This window comes from Lepidochelys kempii, chromosome 26 (assembly GCF_965140285.1).
Source record: "Lepidochelys kempii isolate rLepKem1 chromosome 26, rLepKem1.hap1, whole genome shotgun sequence".
In the NCBI taxonomy this organism is placed as follows: Eukaryota; Metazoa; Chordata; order Testudines; family Cheloniidae; genus Lepidochelys; species Lepidochelys kempii.
The window spans coordinates 12,703,525-12,724,872 of record NC_136405.1 but is presented as its reverse complement, the minus strand read 5'-3'; the positions used below and the strand labels follow the sequence as shown (position 1 = coordinate 12,724,872).

The 21,348-nt window shown below is 44.2% G+C and overlaps 1 protein-coding gene across 1 annotated transcript in view; it reads right to left on the bottom strand.

Moving 5' to 3' along the window:
- Positions 1 to 11,152: 11,152 nt before the first annotated feature.
- LOC140903633 (tetraspanin-15) overlaps positions 11,153 to 21,348 on the bottom strand; it is a 296,009-nt gene continuing 285,813 nt past the window's right edge. Inside the window, exon 9 of the mRNA XM_073325200.2 lies at positions 11,153 to 11,646. Coding sequence (XP_073181301.1) covers positions 11,422 to 11,646 — 225 coding nt within the window. The 3' untranslated portion in view covers positions 11,153 to 11,421. The remainder of the gene's footprint in view (positions 11,647 to 21,348) is intronic.

The following is a 21,348-nucleotide window of genomic DNA, read 5'->3' as shown; positions in this document are numbered from 1 at the left end:
CCTTACTGAAATCTATGTAAATTAGATCCACTGCGTTTCCTTTGTCTAAAAAATCTGTTACTTTTTCAAAGAAGATCAGGTTGGTTTGGCACAATCTACCTTTTGTAAAACCATGTTGTATTTTGTCCCATTTACCATTGACTTCAATATCCTTAACTACTTTCTCCTTCAAAATTTTTTCCAAGATCTTGCATACTAGATGTTAGATGGATGTTCTTTTAAATTCAGCTAATGTATATGCTTCTCTTTCAAGTGTGTCTGTGTTTCCTCCTTGTCTAATACCAGAAAGTAAAGCAATGTAATACCACAGAACAAGTGAGATCTCTATCCCAGCTTTGTCCAATCAGCTTCTGATAAGGATCTGAATTTTGTAAATCACATAAGAAGCGGAATAATTGGATCTCTCTTGGATCTTTATTTTTAAAGTAGTCTGGATTAATGGATTGTTTTCCCTTGGTCTGGATTCCAGATAAACCTGAGATTTGTAATTAATCCATGGTCTTCTGAGCAAGGGAAGATTAGATTCAGTGGTGAATTCTGAGAAGCAACACAATGCATTACAAGCTTGCTGACTGCATTTCATTCCCTAGAGGTCACACAGCCTTTATGGGTCTTGGCAGTAAATCTCAGAATGTTCAACCAAGTGAATGGAACATGATGAAAATACCTTAAAAATGCAGCAAAACACATCAATTCTCTCGGCTACGGGGCTGCCTCAACTGCAGACACATATGCCTTTACAGCAAAATTGTACTTACTGCAGTGCTAACGCTAAACGAGTTACTTACTGCAGTGCTAACGAGGAGCGAGTTAAAGTGACTGACTCCCTTCTAGTGGACACTCCTCGTTGAATCCAGTTAGATAAAGCTTACACAGGAATTAACAAAAGATGAAGTTGGAGGCAAAAATATTGCATACCCATATGGTAATGTAGTAGGTTCTACTGGGAAGTAATGCCATTAAATCATAGGTGTGGACTAGATATTTAAGGAGCTGATGTAGGGAGATGGAGTCTTTCATCTCACTGAGCCATTGGTTTGCATCTAATGGGTAGCGGCTACAAGTCGTGCATGTCGCCAGAAAGTACATTCAACAGCTAATTTTACTTAAACCAGGAAAGAAGATTCCAAAGCAGCAGGGATCAAAACTCCTGGTGCAAATGGTTTAGAAATCAGCTTGCTTCTAACACAGCTGTGCATACGCAGATTTTGGCTAAACTCAGAACACCGGTTGCATTAATGCATCACCTCAAGATCATGTCTCCATTAGACTTTTCTCTTTAAACTTTTCCACGAGCGGTAATACAGTGACAGCATTAGTGCAGATATGGCTGCAGGCCAAAGGCTGCAGGGCTTTATCTACTGTGTTATTTAGCACTGCTCGAAGCAAGGTGAGATGACATGGCGATTAAAATACTGGCACATACCTCTAGTCCTATTAACATCAGCGCTCCCATCATTGAAGGGCCTGCACCAATGAAAAATTTTAAGGGGGAAAAAAAACCTACTCTAGAGGGCTTGAGTGGTAGGAAAAGAACAGCTTGAGTGGTAGGAAAAGAACATGAACTCCATATAAATAAACTGAGAACTAATTAACCATTATTGTACATTGTTGGAGTAATTCACTGTTCCAAGCACATATCCAAATATTTTCTTAATGCTGTTTTCAGCAGCAGAAGAGTAAACACAGCTGCTCCAATTCTTTCGGAGAAGACGAAGAAAAGAGACCAATTTAAATGCCAGTCTTTATGTAAAATCATCACTAGCAGCAATTGCTTCCAAGACTTTCTGATTACATGATCATAACTGAATCCTACTGAGAACAGAGCACATGTTTATGGATATGCAGATAATGGGAAAGAGAGCTGTGGCTCTTTGAATGTGAAAGGATACGCATACTCACTGGAGCACAGAAGAAAGGCTAAGAAGAGCCAACAAGCTAACAGTGTGGTGAAAGTGCTTAGCAGAGACCGGGCAGGAACTTGCAGGTGCATAGGCACATTGGAATAGCAAAAAGAAATGGATTTCTTAGACTAAAGCCAGAACAACCCATTGTGATCATCTAGTCTGGCCTCCTGCATCGCACAGCTGTTGTGTCTTCTACTATTTACCCAACAATCTACAATATGACAAACTTCAGGAGCACATCTGCGTCCCAAATAACCTTGTTTACTAATGACATCACTAAAGAGCAAGGTGTAGCTACATACATGCTGCTGCTCTGACTGGTTTCCAGCAGTTTCTACGACACAGAACCCAGTGAGTGCCATTAGAGAGCTCACAAAACATTTAAAGGGATACTACCTGTTTTGGGAGGTAGGGAGAAAGGCTGATGTGACTATTGGCCCCACAGTGTATCCCTATTGTGGGCTCAAATGTAAAAAGCACTAGGTCAAGTTGGTTACAACGTTGAATGTTGCAACAAATGCAAGCGAATCAGAGAAAGAAGCTGGATTTGTCTAAACCAGGGGTTCTCCAACTGTGGGTTGGGACCCCCAAGTAGGTCGCGACCCCATTTTAATGGGGTCACCAAGGCTGGTGTTCGGCCCTGGGCCCCAGCAAGTCTAAGCCCAAGTCCCACCGTCCAGAGCTGAAGCCCAAGCCTCACCGCCTGGGGCTAAGGTTACATGGTCTTCAGCTTTGGCCCCTCCCACCCTACCTGGGGCGGCGGAGCTCAGGCAGGCTTGGTCTTCGGTCCCCCCTTCTGGGGCCATGTAGTAATTTTTATTGTCAGAAGGGGGCCCCAATGCAATGAAGTTTGAGAACTGCTGGTCTAAACCAAAAAAGACCACGTTGATATAATCCAATGACTGTTAAAATTATGCTTGGTGAAAACAGAAGGCATGGAACCAGAAGTTAATAGACCAAAATTGGGGTGATGGATATTACTAATTGGTGGAGAAAATAATGAGGGGGATGAACTATGCCACCCACTTTTTCCCTTTCGACTTTGGGAAAAAAGGATCCATTCAGTTCAGCTCTCCCATCCCACCTAGCATCCCAGCTCATCCCCCGACCTGCCGGCCCTGCAACTCATCTCAACTCATCTGAAGGACCGGCAGGTCTTTCTCTTGTTAAAGGAAATTTGTTTTCACCTGTGAGTGTTGAAAGTCATCACATCATCATGACATCCAGTCCTCAGCCTGCCAGTGGGGATATCCAATTACTAGCACTGCAAAGGCATATGAGATCATATGGATGATTTAGTGGGTGTTGGTCCTGCTTTGAGCAGGGGGTTGGACTAGATGACCTCCTGAAGTCCCTTCCAACCCTGATATTCTATGATTCTATGATCCTGCATTGTATTCCCTTCTTTTGTTGAGGTTATTTTCTGTTTCTTTCCTCCTGTGCTTTCTCTTGGCTTTTCATCGAATCATGAAGTCAATCATATTGCATCCATCCAAACCTGCTCCGTCTAAGGAGAAAGGATCCAACTAGATCCCAGCCCTGACCAGATCGTAACTAACCAGAGTCCAAGCATCAATTGTTGTGGTTGACTTGCCAGCCAAAGCATCCACTCCTAACTAACCAGCAGCCCAGCGTTCCAAAAATATCAACAAAAACTGTAATTCACTCATCTTTTCTATCCCGTCTCTCCTCCACCTTGTGTCTGTGTGTTTGATAAGAACAGGATGAGTGAATGCCCGTCACATCGGGGCCTGAGAGTAAAATTAACCTTCTTTTCTTCATCGAAGAAAGGTTGCTCTGAAAATAGACTCATATTTTGACTCCAAAAAGAGAAAGACTTTGATAACATCTAACTAAGTTTGTTTTGCATCATCACTCAACCATTGTCTCAGTAAAAAGGCCTGTTTTCTTTCTTGTGTTTAATCAATAAACGTTCAATTTAAATAAATGCTTTTGGGTGTTTGCCAAGGAACTGAATAAAACCAAGTGCTCTGTTTAAAAATAACCTCAAAACTTATCACTTGTTTAATGTTGGCCAGTGTGAGAGTTTATAAACACCTTCAGCTCTTTGGGCCTTTGAAATCAATATCCATACAACTGGCCTCTGCCTGGAGTGTCCTCCTGTGGCAGACCATGGCATGAGAGGTGCCTGCCTCAATTTCTCAATTTCAGAGTCCCCAGTAACTCCATTTCAGGCTCTCTTGGTTAAATAATACCCTTCTTTGGACTGGGTTGTTACCAGAACATAGTTCAAATATTCCCCAACAAAAATCTCAAATATATCCCTTTCCTACACTGTTCATAGTCCTTAAAACCCTGCTCTTCCCAGCGGGAACCCCACCCCCTGAGCCTCTCTGCTGGGAATGAATCCTCACCATACTCTGGTCACCTTGTTGGTCCTCTACTGTCCTCAGCCAGGACAGCCATCCAGCCCTTGCAGCTGAAGTGCTACCCTGGTCTTCCCAGTGGGAACCCCCACTCTGCTGGGAGATCATCCTTACCAGGGGAGGGCCCCTCACTCCCCACTACCCTCTTACTGTCCCCCTGGCTCCAGTGCTGAGACATCAGTTGATAAACCCTGCCACTGTTCCCCTGCCCTCGGCTTCAGCTCTCTGGCTTAGATGTCAGTAGATAACTCCCGCTGCTGATCTCTGGTCTTCAGCCCTCTCTGATCCTGACTCTCTGGCTTGGGTACACAAGCCAGCCAGCAAACTCCTCTTGTTTTCTCCTGCCTTCAGCATTCCTCCAGAAACCACATACAGCTTCCTTCCAACACCTTCCCTCGTCCTGCAGTCTCCGGTAGCTCTCACCTGCCCCTTTGCCTGACTGGACCCTGCAGCTGGCAATCCTCATTCTCCCGGTCTCTCCCCCTCGAGGGCCCAGGTGCCTGCTTTGTATTCCCCATTCGCAGTTTGCCAGCTCCTGGGACTCTGGACTGAGGCTCTAGGGAGTCCTACCCTTTGGGCTACAACAATAATGTCCTCTGACACCATTTCCCAGCGGCAAGCACCAGGGCAGAGGTTTGAGCCCCATTTCGGGGGAGGCGGCTACTGCACTAGCCTGGGTCCCTCTTAAAAGGGGCCAGTACAGGCCAGAGAATTTCACCGAGTGCTTCCTGTGTCTGGCCCGACAACTGGAGACTGAAGGACAGCAGGTTTATTCTAATTCCTAGATCCTCAGAATCAGGAGCAGTGGCTACTTTGGTGACAAAGGTTAATAAAATAAGTAAGGAGTCATATGAATTGCACTGCACTAATAGAGCCGCCCTGCAGTTACAGCGAAGATGGCAATTTTATTCTATGGGCTGTCCTGTGCCCAGTCATTGAAAAAAGAACAGGACAGCCGCTAATTCTGAACCCTCCCCCCTACCATACAATCGATATACAGTCAGTCATGCCAGGTTGCACATGGTTCCATGGAGCCATTATAGAACGGCAAACGCTGCAGGTATCCTGATAAGGAACCTGCACTGTCCTGCGCTCCAGCACGTGTGATGTCGATGGAGAAAGCCAAGGTAGATGGAAAACAGGCCTAAAACTATTCTGTGCCTGCACACACAGGCTAGAAACTCTTATGTTCCCCATGTGCAACACACATACAGAAGCCACAGAGACTCCCCCTGTGTTTCTCAAGATGCTGACATGTTATTCTGAGCCACCAGACCACAGAGACGACCTGGAGTGAGTCAGCCCGGCTTGCCAAGTTTCCTGTAAACTATTGCATGGTTGTTCAAAGTAGTGACATGACATTGTCTGTCTTTTCCATGACCTCTCCCATCTTCCCCCGGACTATGTCCCCAGTTCTGCTATCTGCATTCTCTTGTCTCACAGCCGCAGTGCATCGTACCATTTGTAGTGTATATAGGTTCTTATCTGGCCCTCATCACCTCAGTATCTGAGCACGTTCTCGTAGTGCCTTAAGCAATGTGACTAACAATTTTCGCATGTGGTTCATTCTCTCTCTCATTCGCTCCCCGGGGGCGGGGGAGAGGGGGAATTGTTCCTGCAGTCCAAGGGTTTGTCTTAGTAGGGATTTGGGGTTAGGAAGGGGTGTGTTTTTTAACATCCCACACTGCTTTGGAGGGAAGGCAGGTCAGAGAAGTATGCCTGGTATTGGAGTGAGGTTCGTGGTGGTCTTCAGTTCTGGTGGGAGTTCATTCCACAGGCTGGGACCAGCCCCCGAGAAAGCTCTATGTCTCTTGCACAGATGATCCTGACCCTTATAGGATAAAATTTTATTTTGCCAGAGGAGCAGATTTATCGTGCTCTTCATTCTGGAGCTTTAGGGGAGATTTTAGAAATGTTGGGCCCAGGCCACTGAGCACACTGAAGATAAGGATCGAGACTCTGAACTTGCCTCAATATTCTATGGGAAGTCAGCGTAGAGAGCAGAGGACAACATAGTGTGGAAATCCTGGCACATCCGCATTTCCCAACTGCTTGGGGCATTCCCAAAACCATCTGCAAGGCTAATATTTGCTCCACAGTTTTAGAAGAGTTATTAACCTGACTGACTAACCACTGCAGTATACAACCCTAAATTCTCTACTTTTCAGTTTTTCTCATTTCCTTTTTTGGGCTGAATTTTTTCATGTCGCTTCTTAGTGAAGAAGAAAAATTTTCTCTGTTCATGTTTGTAATTTAAAGAAAATCCATCAAGTCATTTTTAACCTGTCAGAGTGGGAAGAACTTTGAATTGAACCAGGGGTTGCTCTGGCCCATTAGCCAGTTGGCATAATTCACCCCAGCAATGGCTGCCTCTCAGAGGAACTTTTAGCTTCACTCATGGGGCGACATGCCCTGATGAAACACACTTCCCACATTTTCGACCTAGGCTGCAATTACTATACAATGCAATTTATGGTCACATTAATAAATCCAGCTCCAGGCTTCAAAATCATTCCTGATTAATATTAAGAGGTGCATCAAAATATGATCATTAAAAAGGGCATTTGCAACAGTCTTTTGTGAGGTCAAGACAGTCACTGTAAATGTATTCTCACTCCTAAAATTACAGCTTTTGCATTTAATGTTAGAGATTATCATACTGTATGTTAACCCTGAAGGCCAAGTGTTTCACCTGGCCTATGCACCCGCTATAACTCCTATGGGTAATAATGGGAGTGAGGCACATTCACAGATGAAGTATACATCTCATATCTACAGTTATACCTCTGTAGTTACTGAGCTGCTTCTTTTGCTTAGGGATATTAAAGACATGTTTGCCATTCATCAGAGAAACATGCCAAAGTAATGGTGAGGCAGCAGTGTTCAACCCTGAGTCTGAATAGCTGGATGAATTATGCATAGCATTTTCCAAAAAAGAGTTCGAATTTTTCCAATGAGTTTAAATTCATCACCTTGAGAATTCTCACTGGAAGTCTGCTTCTTAGGCTATGTCTACACTGCAAGGGAAGGGTAGGATCATTTTTTTCACTGGGGACGTGGAACATCCAAACTGGCGGTCAGACTCCTCATAGCTGTGAGAGAAACCAACCAGACGTGCCCAGAATTACAGCCGCACAGTCCTGGAGATGCAAAATTCTCCCTGCCCTATAGATTGAATTTCACAAATAACATTGGTTTCAGAGTAGCAGCCATGTTAGTCTGTTGCATCCGATGAAGTGAGCTGTAGCTCACAAAAGCTTATGCTCAAATAAATTTGTTAGTCTCTAAGGTGCCACAAGTACTCCTTTTCTTTTTACAAATAACATTGAGTTCTAGTAAAAGAAAAAGAAAGAAAGACAGAAAGAAAGAAAGAAAGAAAGACTGACTCTCCCTTCCGACAGGACAGGTAGAAATTTAAGCCTCCTGGGGCCAGATCCAGTCTTTCAACTGACTGCAGTGGGTCCTGGACAGGCCTGTGTAGCATAATTGTTAGGATGCCAAAAGAAGATGAGAATCCCAGACCGAAGTTGCATCCTGCCAGATCAGGACCTTTGAAGAATAGCTAGCGGCAGAAGCGTGAATGGTCCAGGCAGTCTGGGCCAATGCTACTTTCTCCGGGACAAAGGTTTAAATTGTATCCATCTCCTCCTCTCCTCTTGTACTTTTGCCCTCCAGGTTAGTTTTTTTGTCTTTTGTTTTTTTACAGACTCCTCTGAAACCTTGAAGTTTACACATTGAAACAGTTTCTTAAAATAAATAAATCAAGTAAGAGGTGAATTACTTGCTAAATGATTTATGCTTCCCTGCTGTATGCATTATACATCATAAGGCTCAGAAGCCAGAGTTTTAAAAAAATGTAAAGAAACAGTCTTGTGGATGACTGCTTCCTGATGTGACAGCTTGGTTGGGGAAGACACAGAGCAGGCAAGGGACCTGTCAAAAAGCTGAACAAGGCAGATACCTCCATAGGAGGGAAAAGAAAAATCTCAAATCTCAAACAGGGAAACTAAAATAGGAAGAGGTTATTTAGGTTAAACTAAAGGAATTTTTAAAAGAAGATCTTTTCTGGAGCAGGGTAGGGATTAGAACATGGAAGGCGGCTTTGGAAGGTCTTAGGAAAGTTACAGGTTTCAGAGTAACAGCTGTGTTAGTCTGTATTCGCAAAAAGAAAAGGAGTACTTATGGCACCTTAGAGACTAACCAATTTATTTGAGCATGAGCTTTCGTGAGCTACAGCTCACTTCATCGGATGCATACCGTGGAAACTGCAGCAGACTTTATATACACACAGAGATCATAAAACAATACCTCCTCCCACCCCACTGTCCTGCTGGTAATAGCTTATCTAAAGTGATCATCAAGTTGGGCCATTTCCAGCACAAATCCAGGTTTTCTCACCCTCCACCCCCCCCCACACAAACTCACTCTCCTGCTGGTAATAGCCCATCCAAAGTGACAACTCTCTACACAATGTGCATGATAATCAAGGTGGGCCATTTCCTGCACAAATCCAGGTTCTCTTACCCCCTCACCCCCCTCCAAAAAACACACACACAAACTCACTATCCTGCTGGTAATAGCTCATCCAAAGTGACCACTCTCCCTACAATGTGCATGATAATCAAGGTGGGCCATTTCCAGCACAAATCCAGGTTTTCTCACCCCCCACCCCCATACACACACAAACTCACTCTCCTGCTGGTAATAGCTCATCCAAAGTGACCACTCTCCCTACAATGTGCATGGTAATCAAGGTGGGCCATGTCCAGCACAAATCCAGGCTCAGTCTTGCTGTAATTGCAGACAATAAGTGGCTTGGTTTTCTAAAGTGCACCTGACAAGTCCCACTGAAGTCAATGGACGTAGTGGATGCTCAGCACCTCTGAAAAATCAGGCCCCGGCAGTTTTACCATTAACTTAAAAGGGAACAGGCCTAATAACCTAGATGCCTTGAATTCCTGTCTGCAACTGATCAGAAACATGGGATTACCATACTTGATCAGACACTTGGTACATCAGGTCTGGTATCCCACTTGCTGCAGTGGCCAGCAAAGAATACTTCAGCATGGAGAAAAAACCTTCCATAATGCACCTACGCATTGTGCTACTTTCTACTTGATTGATTTTGAAGCTTTCCTCTGCAGCTGCAAAAATGTCCACCTACTCTGAACACAGGCTGTCAGATAGGCATCAAATTCCAGCATGCCGTTTAGCAAAACCCAGGGAATAGAGGTGAACAAGCATCCTAAAGATGAAAGGCTCCACATCCCATTTCTAGCCCCCTAACTCCTGAGCCATCTGCGTCAATCCAAGTTATACATTTAATAATAGCAGAAACTAGTCGTCAGTTTCAAGATGGATAATTTCATAACATTTGAAGACTGAACAAATTCAGACTAGAAATAAAGAACAAATTTTTAAACAAGAGTAATTAACCATCAGATCAACTTAACAAGGGTCGCGGTGGATTCTCCAACTGGAAATTTCCAAATCCAGTTTGGAGGTTTTTCTCATTCAAGCACAGCTATTGGATTTGCAGCTAGAATTAATGCAGGGAAATCTTACAGCTTGTGTTATTCAGGTGGTCAGACAAGACAATCACAGCGATCCCTTCTGGACTGGGAATCTATGACTATGAAAACAAGCTTCTATCACATTGCAGTAAGGTCAAGTACAGACATTGAAGCGGGTGTTTTTGTTTTCCTGAGGATAAGAATTAAAGCAATGGTTCACCAGTGATGTTTTGGAGGGTTTAAGAGCCCTACATAGTCTCATTACCCCGGGAATCTCCCCTAGCTAAGCAGCAGCACATATACTCACAGCAATAACCCAAGATTTGGCTCCCCATTCTGACTCATATTCCTGGAAAAGTCAATTCTTTTTCAAGACAGCTATTGGCATCCTCCAATGAAGCAAGCTACAGGAGAACCTCTGGGCAAGTGGGTCTACGTTCCAGTTACCTAAGAGATTGTAAAAGCTACCTCTTTACTTTTAGATAGTGCCTTCCATCCTGACTGAAGCCAAAGAACTTTTATATACAAGTAGACAGGGGACTCCTTACCCTTCACTGAAATACAGCAGCTATGTAACTGAGCACAGCAACACAACTGCTAAGGACAGGAGGCAACGAGACAAACACGTCCCACTAGAAATACAAGGAGAATGTAAGGAAAGAGAATGTAATTATCTAATGTGGATATTGAAATGACCACTACCTACCATATATCCCAACTTGCAAAAAGTGCTATGGGAACCTCGATAACCAAAAATGGTCAAGATCTCACTTTTATGGCTCACCTGAAAACTATTCATGGTGTCAGCAATATGCTGGGAGATGTTGGTTCATTATGGCTTAGAAGGAAGGCCCCCTACTAGAGCAGCCAACATCACCCCTCATGAGCGGAGTACTGCGGTCCTCAGGTGATGCAGAGCTTGGCCTGGAGTTCCAAAAAAGCCAAACAACCTCCTGCCCCTGACCTCTTTCAGGAGCAGAACCACATCAGTTCCACTGGGCCATAACTTCCCACTGCTGTGGAGAAGGGCACAAGATTTGACCCTTGCGCAGCTTTAGCAGTAAGTCAAGAGAGACAGCTGAAATGAAGGATTATATAGTGATGATAATATCAAACATTGTGCAGGTAAGAACAGGCCATTCAGAACACATTTTTGCAAGAGATGATAGTTATAATGACATTCTCTTTGCAGACTGGCCTTCTTTTCTTTGTGACTAACTCAGGATATTAAAACTCATACTTCCATAGCTAACTGCAGTTTCTACCAATTCCACAGTTTCTGGAAGCTAAAAATATGCATCCAAAACAAGAAAGATTAAAAAAAAAGTTACATTTATTTTGAAAAAAGGAGATATACACAAATACTTGGGGTTGCGAAGACAGTGCATGTAAGCTATGGAGCTTTTGTGTGCCTTCAGGGTGTGTTGATTCTTACTCATGCAGATATGTTAAGTTATTTTAGAATTCTTGCTAAGATATCCCATGAATTTGAGGATGAAGCATGACTGGGTGTAATGTCTAATTTCCCTGCTTAAGGTTCATCTCACATTCTCTAGTCCATGCCTTCAGGTGTGCCGTGCTCTGAACTGCCACGCTGAGGATACTGGTACCTCTTCACACTTTACTTTGACTGATAGCCCCTTCATCATCTTCATCATCTGTGACATTGACAGGAATGTAGCCTCCTTCTCTGGGAAAACACAAACACCAGCCAGCCCCTGTGAAGTCCACTGCTTTGAAGTCTATCACCTCAAGTATCTTGAAATCAACAGTGTCCGATCTGCAGTATACGTCGTCAAGCTTTCGCCAATATAACCAGGCCATAACCAGGCCAAGTACCTGCAAGAAACATTCATTGAAAGGGATTAGATTTAGTGATGTCAACTCTTTATGCAGTTCCTTAAATACAAGAACTTTTTATTTTAGCGGTCTTTTAAACCTCGCCATGTTAATAAATCCTCAGGTCTCATACGAGGCAGGACTGAGCCTCATCGGAACTTGGATGGGAGATGTCCAGGGAAAACGAAGATGCTGCAGGGAGAGATGTCGGTGGTACTATTCAGCTCTAAGTCTGTACTGAAGGTCCCAATAAAGCAGCTAGCACTGCTGTGTTGATATAGGTGCAGTCTTTTACACATGCTCGGTAAGTTATCCCCCCAACATGTTTTTTTCCCCAAGAGGAGGTGTGCTAACCCTCGTGTCCTGGTCAAATTCCAGTAGGGCTCAGTCCATTTTGCCTCCTTGAATTTCCCATGGAGTTTCAGGTGGAGAAACTGCTCTTAAAATGCACCCTGTAAAGCTATTCGTGCATAGCAGCAAACGTGTACGAGGGAAAAGCTGGCTGCATTTCAGTGGTAGGTAGGTGAGTATCCTATCTTTGGGATTTGGGATCCTTCAGTGGTACATAACATCACTACTGCTTCGGTAGGTGAAGGTGCATTAAAAGGAACAAGAATTTGATTTAGTTTGGTGAACATCTCTCTTGGCCTTTTCCAATTTCTCCCTCAGTCGCTCAAAAGACTGATTCCCCTTATCTGCTGTGACAGTCCTAAATGCCTCCTTGGTTTACATGAAATGCCCAGACTTGCGTCCTGGGCACAGTAATGATAGCATGATTCATGATTTCTGTGTGTATATAAAGTCTGCTGCAGTTTCCACGGTAAACATCTGATGAAGTGAGCTGTAGCTCACGAAAGCTCATGCTCAAATAAATTGGTTAGTCTCTAAGGTGCCACAAGTACTCCTTTTCTTTTTGCGAATACAGACTAACACGGCTGTTCCTCTGAAATAAGATAGTCAGGCTCTTATAGGTACAAGAGACGAGATGTAACATATCCAAGAAATCTGTGACAGTTCAACTATAAGGGTTTAAGCCAGACAGTCTCCTGTGGCTTCTCCAAATGTAGATAAGAAAGTGCAATAATTTTTGATTTTCATTATTTATGCATCCAAACAAAGCCATCAAAGCAAAAATATCAGCATTACATGAGTCGATGTTATTGTCCATTTGAGTGAATAAATTCACAAAAATGGCTCAGACCATGAGGTCTGGGATCTTGCCTTCAGCAAAATCCAATACTAAATACTGCAGAGAAAGGCAAAAAGCCAATACAGTATAATGCATCTAGTCATTTGTGTGGCACTATGTATAGGAGAACAAATCTCCTCTTAACTCCTGAACGGTATCAGATCATGCTCTGAAGTATGAGGTTTGACTAACTTGGCTTTGAGTGGCCTATGCCCATAAACAGGAACCAGAAGCTCCCAGGTTCTAATCCTGGTGTTGATATTATCCTGCTAGGTGACCTAGGACAAGTCATTTCCCCACTCTCTGCCTCAGTTTGCCCATCTGTACAGAGAGGACAGGCAGAAGTGTTCGCAGAAATACATGGCTAATGCTTGAAAAGGACTTCTTTGAGATTCTTGGATGAATGCAAATTACTGAACTGGGATCCCTGAAGAGTGAAGTTCTCTCTTGATTAGCCGCACACACAGTGGCAGCATATCTTCCTCCACAGCAGCCTGCTAATTTTTGTTATTCTGGCTCTAGGAAAAAGGTTCCGTTTCAGTGGTGCATTCGGTCTTTGGCCTCCCCGCTGAGGTTGCCCGCAGGGGGACAAGTCCCATTTATTAGGAATGGAACTGGGGTACCAGCCATTTCATGTGGATCAAACAAGAGCCATCAGACAGGCCTGTCTTTTCTGCTGATCTGGGATGGATATGAATGAATGATGTAGACCAGAACTGGATTTGCATCCCTTCGTTAGCAACTTCCCGAGTTAGCTGTAGCCTGACTTTCAGCTCCCATTAACTGTGGCGCAATGTGTGGGCGCTCAGTTCTTCTGAGCCATTAGTTTCTCCATTCTTTCAGGTTTAAGGCCCAGCCTTTATACTCAGAGTCGATCTGTTTTAGGTACTTATATGGCCCCCATTACTGCCCAATCTTTTACATATTTAGTCTCACACACCCCTCCGAGACCGGGGGTAATAGAACTGCCCTTTGTACAAGTGAGAGAATAAATGAAGGGCCCAGCATGACACACAAAATCTTTAGTCGGGCAAGTGCTTGAACCATGGTCTCCCAAGTCACAGGCTAGGGCCCTAACCACTGGGCCATCCCTCCACTGCAAAGAAGGCCCTTAATCTTTCAGCTATCTGCTCAGTTTCTCTGGTAACCCCCACACGACAAATGAAGAAACAACGCAATACAAAATTACAAAACCAAGTTCCCATTAAATTCTCAGCTAGAATAATGGCCTCATTTATATCACACTCTTAAATGTCTTTATCTCATTAATTACAAGACGAGTACCTTGCTAACCAGATTACAGTTAGGTCTGAAATCACAGTATTGTACAGTCACAGTGCACATTATGGGAATAGTGGCAAATTATTGGATTTTTTGCTGAAAACTTTGTCATGCCAGAAGGAAAGATGTGATTCAGTGTGTTATTTATATGCTGCTATGCAGAGAAACAAAATAATGAAGCATTTTGGTCTAAAAGAACTATTTCATTAGCACAAGATTTAAAGTATCACTTTGCGTTTACCTGACATTTTCTTATAAATGCCACAACGGCAGTGATTATGAGCAAAATGCTAGGGAGATAATTTATTAGGGTAAAAACAGGTACAAGACACTATTTGCAGAACAGACGATGATAATAATAGTAATAATCAGAGGTTTCCTGAGCTCATTTGGAACATCAGGCGTTCCAGTAAAATCAGGCAAGTGGCTTATTTGGTATTAACCCCCTCTATTACTCAGATTTCAGAGGATAGCGGTTTCTTTGGAAGAAAAAAGTTTTGGGCCAATTTCAAACTCAGGTGCCCATGGGTACAACTGTGTTGACTTCAGTAGAGAAGGCTCACTGATATGTGGGCTGAATATGATGTTATGAATCCACGTACAGTGGAATGACAGACCAGAACGAACAATAATGATGACTGGTGGGCATACATCAGATGCTTAGGCTTGGTTTGGATAAGAGTTCTAAAGCTGAGATGCTAATCTGACCATTGTCCAGACTCTTGGGTCTGCAAAATTGGAAACCCAACCACAGTAGACACACCTCATTCGTTATCTTTTGCTCTGGAACCTTGTGTTTCTTTTAGTTCTTCCAGCTCCATGCTCCTGGCGAGAAACAATTCAATTTGAAACATCTTGTTGTGAAAAGGAAGAGACTACGAAGTGGTCTGTAAGTGGTGAAGCCTTCTCTCAGAAGGCTAAGCAGCCTCTGCCTGTGATTCATTGTTTTGAGCCAGATGGGTTCAATTTGGAAATACAAGTGCCTTACGGACTTCGGGATCCATATTCAGGTGCTCCAATCACATTAAACAGGTGCTGACACATTCAAGTGCCAAGTGAGAATTCCAATATAGAATTCGAATGCATTGTTTGGATATTTATGTTTGAAAATTGCACTGGCAGTATAACCGGTAGACCAGCCCTAAACTGCTGTGCCGACCTCGCTGCCATATGCTCATGCACTTGGATGTTCTGCAAGTTTGAAACAAAGGAGCGAGGGCAATCCCTCAAGACCTTTCACTGTTCACGCAGTGCTAGCATCCAAGAGCAGGTCACTCCCATGATATACTACTGTGCAGCTATTAGAGTAATGTGATGGGAACACACAGGGCAATAAGTCTAATGCATGGACAGGAACACAATGTTTTGAAGTGAACTGAACTTTTCCGAAGTTTGTGGTGTGGGGGGGAAGGGGTGGACTTGCCCCCTATATAGCCCCCTGTAGGTGATTGTTTTTTAAGTTCTGAACGACCAGATCAGCCCTGAGATATCGTGCAGAAAGACCACACATACCAGCTGGGAGAAGCATTAAGAAAAATATGTTACCAAGTTACATGGAGTTTATTCTCCCAAGCAATTAACTTCATACCATGGCATAGGAGCTTTCTGTAAAGACTAAAGTTATATAATCCTATGGTTTAAAATAACCTAATTTGAAGTCCACAGGGCTTTCCCTATCATTTTGCGAATGCTATTAGCAAACACGTTTTCTTCTAACGTTGCTTAAAGGACACTGAAGCCTACATCAGGAAGTGACCAAAGTGCATCTGCCACGTGTATTCATTCGAGTCTAACACATTATTGTGGCATATTGTTCTTAGAGCTGAAAGATTATGCTAATGGTTTACTTGGGTCCTAATCAATCTGTGAAATTGTCTGGAAACTGGGAATGTTAAGAGGAAGAGACAAATGGGGATAAATAGGCCTGGGTGTAATGCACTTTAAATTACACAACAGTTTTGCCATTAAGTAGAATGGAAAATGAGTTTGCCAACAAGAGGCTACACAATTCACAGACAGACTTAACAGCAAATTGACTATGGGGAAATAACTAATCAAATCAGTGGACTCCAGTGGACAGATAAACATTAACAACATCGGATTTATTAATTTGTCTTTGGAGAAAGAAGGAAAGCTCTGCCATTCATGCTAATGGTCTGGCAGGTGATCCGAAAATTACGCTTGAAGTTGACTCGGCCTCTGAGACCGACCAACAATTTTGCACTTCCCATGGAACACGAATACTGATGGAGCCTACAGATGTCTAGTTTTACTTTACAGTTGTTCAGTCAGTCACAAAAATAAGAGAAGGCTGTGACCAATTAGGGCACATTGCACACTCCCCTAATAGTTCAGTATTGTTCCCTACAGCATGCTCTTGGTCGGGTCTAGTTTCAGCCATCCATTGCTGTTGCGTCATCTTATGAATAGCACGCTGTGCAACATCTTTTATTAAAACTGATCACGAGAATGACTTGCCCAGTGATGGGATCTGTTTGTGGGTCAGGCAGCACCTATGACAGTGCAGTACACATTGCTGGTATGGAAGTTGCGAGTACTTGACCCTATCCAATCTAAAGCTGTAACAACAACATTCTATGCAATGGCTCAGAGTAAGCAGAATCATCTAGTACATGCAGGGGTCTTCCCTTATTCACAGGTTATAAAAATAAGGGAGCTGGGAAGCTGTATAGCAGAGACTAGGATCAACCTCACAGTGGCAAGCACACCCTTTGATAATTAAAAGTGAAGTACGATAATTGTTTTAAGAGTCCCAGTCATTCCATCCTCGGGGCTTCGCCGAGCATCCTGTCTATTTTATGTCTAACTTATAGTGGAAGCTCTTCGGGGCTCATCCTTGTGTTTCCTGGTTTTATACCATGGATCACATTACTGGCACTTGAACCGTATGTTATCATCATCCTTAGAGAGGTGCTACAGAATGGAAAGTTAGGCTTGGCAAGGCGGTCAGTCGACTGGTCAAATATCAGCTGGCAGTCAAATACTGTCAAATAGTCTGGCAAGTGTTCCCCCCAAGGTTTTGTTACTGATTGGTTTCTGTGGTCATTGTTCAAATAAATTAGTGCTTTAAAATATTTGACCATCTTTTGACAATATTTGGCCTGTCAACTTACCAATTATTGTTGGATCCATCAAATGCCCAACCTTAGAAGTGTTATATTAGGGATTCTTCTTTTTGAAAGACATTATATAAATCAGGGGTGGCCAAACTTACTTACTCTCTAAGCCGCACATGACATTCTTCAGAAGTTTGAGAGCTGGGGCACACCTGCTCATGATACTTTGCCAGAAGCTGGGAATGGGCAACAGGGGATGGATCACTTGATGATGACCTGTTCTGTTCATTCCCTCTGGGGCAACTGGCATTGGCCACTGTCGGAAGACAGGATACTGGGCTAGATGGACCTTTGGTCTGACCCAGTATGGCTGTTCTTATGCTGGGGCTTGGGGCTTTAGCCCCACAGAAGATGGCTGCAGGGGCTTGGCCCTGATCCTGTTGAAATCCCAAGCCCCAGCAGGTGTGCCCCATGGGGCTGAAGCCCTGAGAACCCCCTCTCCACTGGGCAGAAGGCCCTACCCCACCACCCTGCTGCAAGGCAGAGGTCCTGAGTTCCCCACCCCCAGTATGGTAGGTGGAGAATGGAGTGGTGTAGGGGGGTCTGCGAGCTACACTAACTGTAAAAGAGATGCATGTGGCTCGTGAGCCATGGTTTGGCCACCCTGATATAAATTAAATACTAAGGTTTTATTTGTATTATTTGTTAAAAACTAAAACCACAGAAACAGAAAGAAAAAAGTGAACATTAGACTCTTCAAAACACTTCACATCATTTAGGTATCCAGACGGCCTGAAATCAACATATCTTGAAGATCAAATGATCTTCTAATAAGTTTGTTTTGTGCCCTGTGGCCTTGAAAACAATTCATTACTAAAAACAGACGGTAATGTGTCCTCATGCTATTCTTTCAAGAATCATGCATGATTAAAGGCACGTGAAGTACATTAACCTCCCAACACTATTTACAACCCAGAAATTGTGCAATGGAATATATAGAACTTCTAAGGTTTGACTGATTCTTATGCCATAGAATTGAAGCAGAAAGAAATAAGCAAAGCACATTGACTTCTAGTTGATGGACTCTGATAGCCATCTTAGAAATTCAAAACACTTTATTTCATCACGTATTCATTACTGTTGCTATGCGCATTGCTGGGACAATTGCAAACTCAGGTCACAAACAAAAAGGAACGTCATGCTCTAAAACAGTAGGCAGTGCTCTCCTGAGCCCACTAAGAAAAAGGTTTAAGATTTGCATTTCAAAAATCTAATGCCACTTGTTAGATCTTTCCAGGTTCTTATATGAGAGTGTCCATCACTGTGTAAACTAAGGGCCAGGCTGTCCTTAGCAAGAGCTTAGTGATTTGCGCAAGGGCACATGATACTTCAATGGCAAAACCCGGATGAGATCTCACATGTTCCTGACTTCCACTCCTGTACTTAAGTCCATTAGACCATGCTGTCCTGGAATCAGCAGAGGAATTTAGGCTCCAGTGCTGTTAAACTACCAGGAGAGATTGAAGGAGCCCACATTAGAATATCAGCGAACCATAGGAATGTCAGGCTGGAAGGGACCTTGAGAAGTCATCTAGTCCAACTCCTGTGCCGAGGCAGGACCAGGTAAACCTAGAGCATATCTGTCAGGTGTCTGTCCTACCTGGTCTTAAAAACCTCCAATGATGGGGATTCCACCACCTCCCTTGGAAGCCTGTTCCAGAGTTTAACCAACCTTAGAGTTAGACAGTTTTCCCTACTATCTAACCTCAATCTCCCTTGCTGCAGATTATACCCATAACTTCTTGTCTTACCGTCAGTGGACAAGGAGAACAATCGATCTCCTTCCTCTTTATAACAGCCCTTAATATATTTGAAGACTGTTATCAGGTCCATCCCCGCCCCCCGTCTTTTTTTCTCAAGGCTAAAGAAGCTCAGGTTCCTCATAGGTCAGGTTTTTTAAACCTTTGATCATTTTTGTTGCTCTCCTCTGGACTCTAATTTGCCGCATCTTTCCTCCTGTGTTTTACATACAACACTCCTATTAACGCACTCTAGAATAATATTAGTCTCTTTCACAACATCACGTTGTTGACTCATATTAAATTTGTCATCCACTATCACCTGCAGAACCTTTTCACTAGTACGACCACCTAGCCAGTTAGTCCCCATTTTGTTGTAGTGCATTTGACTTTTCCTGCCTAAGTGTAGTACTTTGCATTTATCTTGATTGAATTTCATCTTGTTGATTTCAGATCAATTCTCCAATTTGTCAAGTTTCTTTTGTATTCTAACCCTGTCCTCCAACGTGGTAGCAAGCCCCTCCCAGCTCGGCTTCATCTGCAAATTTTATACGCATGCTCTCTGCTCCATTATGCAAGTTATTAATGAAAATATTGAATACTACTGGAGCCAAGACTGACCCCTGTGGGATCCACTTGACACACCCTCCTAGTTTGACAGCAAACCATTGATACTAAAGTACGGTCTTTCAACCTCAGCTTATAATTTCATCTAGACCGCATTTCTCTAGTCTGCGTATGAGAATGTCATGTGTGACTGTGTCAAAAAGCCTTTCTAAAATCTATCCCACATAACCTGGAGACTGCTCTAAGGGGGCTAAAAGTTACAAGGTGGGCTGGCGCCCCCAGCCATTCCGTGTGGAGAGAGGCAGGTCTCTAACTCATTCTCACAAAAAATGACCTAGGTGCCTAAGATGGCTGATTCCAGGAGAGGGGTCCCCAGCTGTGGCTCACTAGCAGAGATCGGTGCCTCCCTGCAGCCTGAACTGAGGTACCTCTCTCCACGAGAGAGGCAGGGCTTAAGACACACTCCTCTTTTCAGAACTGCCCCTTGGCTAGTTTAGGCAGCTCCCTGTCTAATGTGCCGTCTTTTGTCTTAGGCACTTATCTCTCCCCAAGGACTGAATAAGGAGCACAGGGACCTAACTCAGGTTTTGTGCACCACGTTGTTGTTTCTGTGATTTTCTAGATCCTTTGGAATTTCCATATCCTCAACGTATGGCCCTATTGTTCCACCTCTCGGCCACTTTCAGGTGGTTATCAAAGGGTTATAGCTTTGTCTAGAGGTTAAGCATTGCAATGCCCAGTGCTACAAGGCCGGAATCTCTTTCTGGATCCAGGCCTAAGTTCCCCCTTTCCTTACTACACTGAAAAAAGAGAAGAAAAAAGGTTAGGGCAGTAAGAGGGGATGCAGAAGGCTGTATTTGTTAATGAACTCCACCAAAAGAACATTATTTCTGGAACAGTTATTGAATCCTTCAACGGATTAGCCACTGGGATGACAGGACCTGTGCCCAGGGGCTCCAGCTAACTGGGAGGCCCCGGAAAAAATCCACCTCCAGACGGAAGCTGCCACACTCCAACCCTGCTCCAGGGCAGCAGCCAGGGGACAGAGGAAGCCTCCCTTCCAGCGGCACCTGACTCTGGCAGCAACCGCGGGGCGGCAGGGCAAGCCCCCCTCCAGTGGCCCCCAACCCCGCTCTCCGGCAGAAATGGTGGGCGGGCAGGGCTGGAGAAGCCCCAGCACCCCAACCCTGGTCCCCCACAAAAGCACAAGGGGTGATGGGGGAAGCCCCAGCAGAAAGGAGCAAAAGGGGTTGTGGAGCTGTAGTGGGGAGGGGTGGAATGGGCAGGACCCTGGGTGGAACAGGGGCAGGCCCTGGGGAAGAGGCAGACAGGGGCAAAATGAGGGTGGGGCCACAGGCAGAAGCAGTGGCGAGGGGCCCCCCCACTTGTTCTAGCCCAGGGCCCCGGGAAACCTTAATCCACCTCTGACTAGGAGCCTATGCAATGTTCTCTTTTGGTGGATCCGCCCTCCTGAAAAATGTTTTATGATAACCAGGGAAGTAAAGAGGGGAAGGCAAAACCCACTGCTGACATGCAGGGAAAGCAGACCCGCACAGACCTTCCCAACTGCCATATGATTTGATGGAGAACGTTCATTACCTTCCACTCCACCGGTACTTTCACATGCCTCGAGGCGTGGCACTTTTCCCTCGGATCACATGAACGCGGTCACCTTCAGAGCCCAAACAATGGGGAGGTGGGGTGTCACTAGACAGCAACGTGACACGCTAGCTCCCAGACTGGGGAGCGAGGGACCAAGCACCTGGCGCGTTGTGCATGTGACAGACTG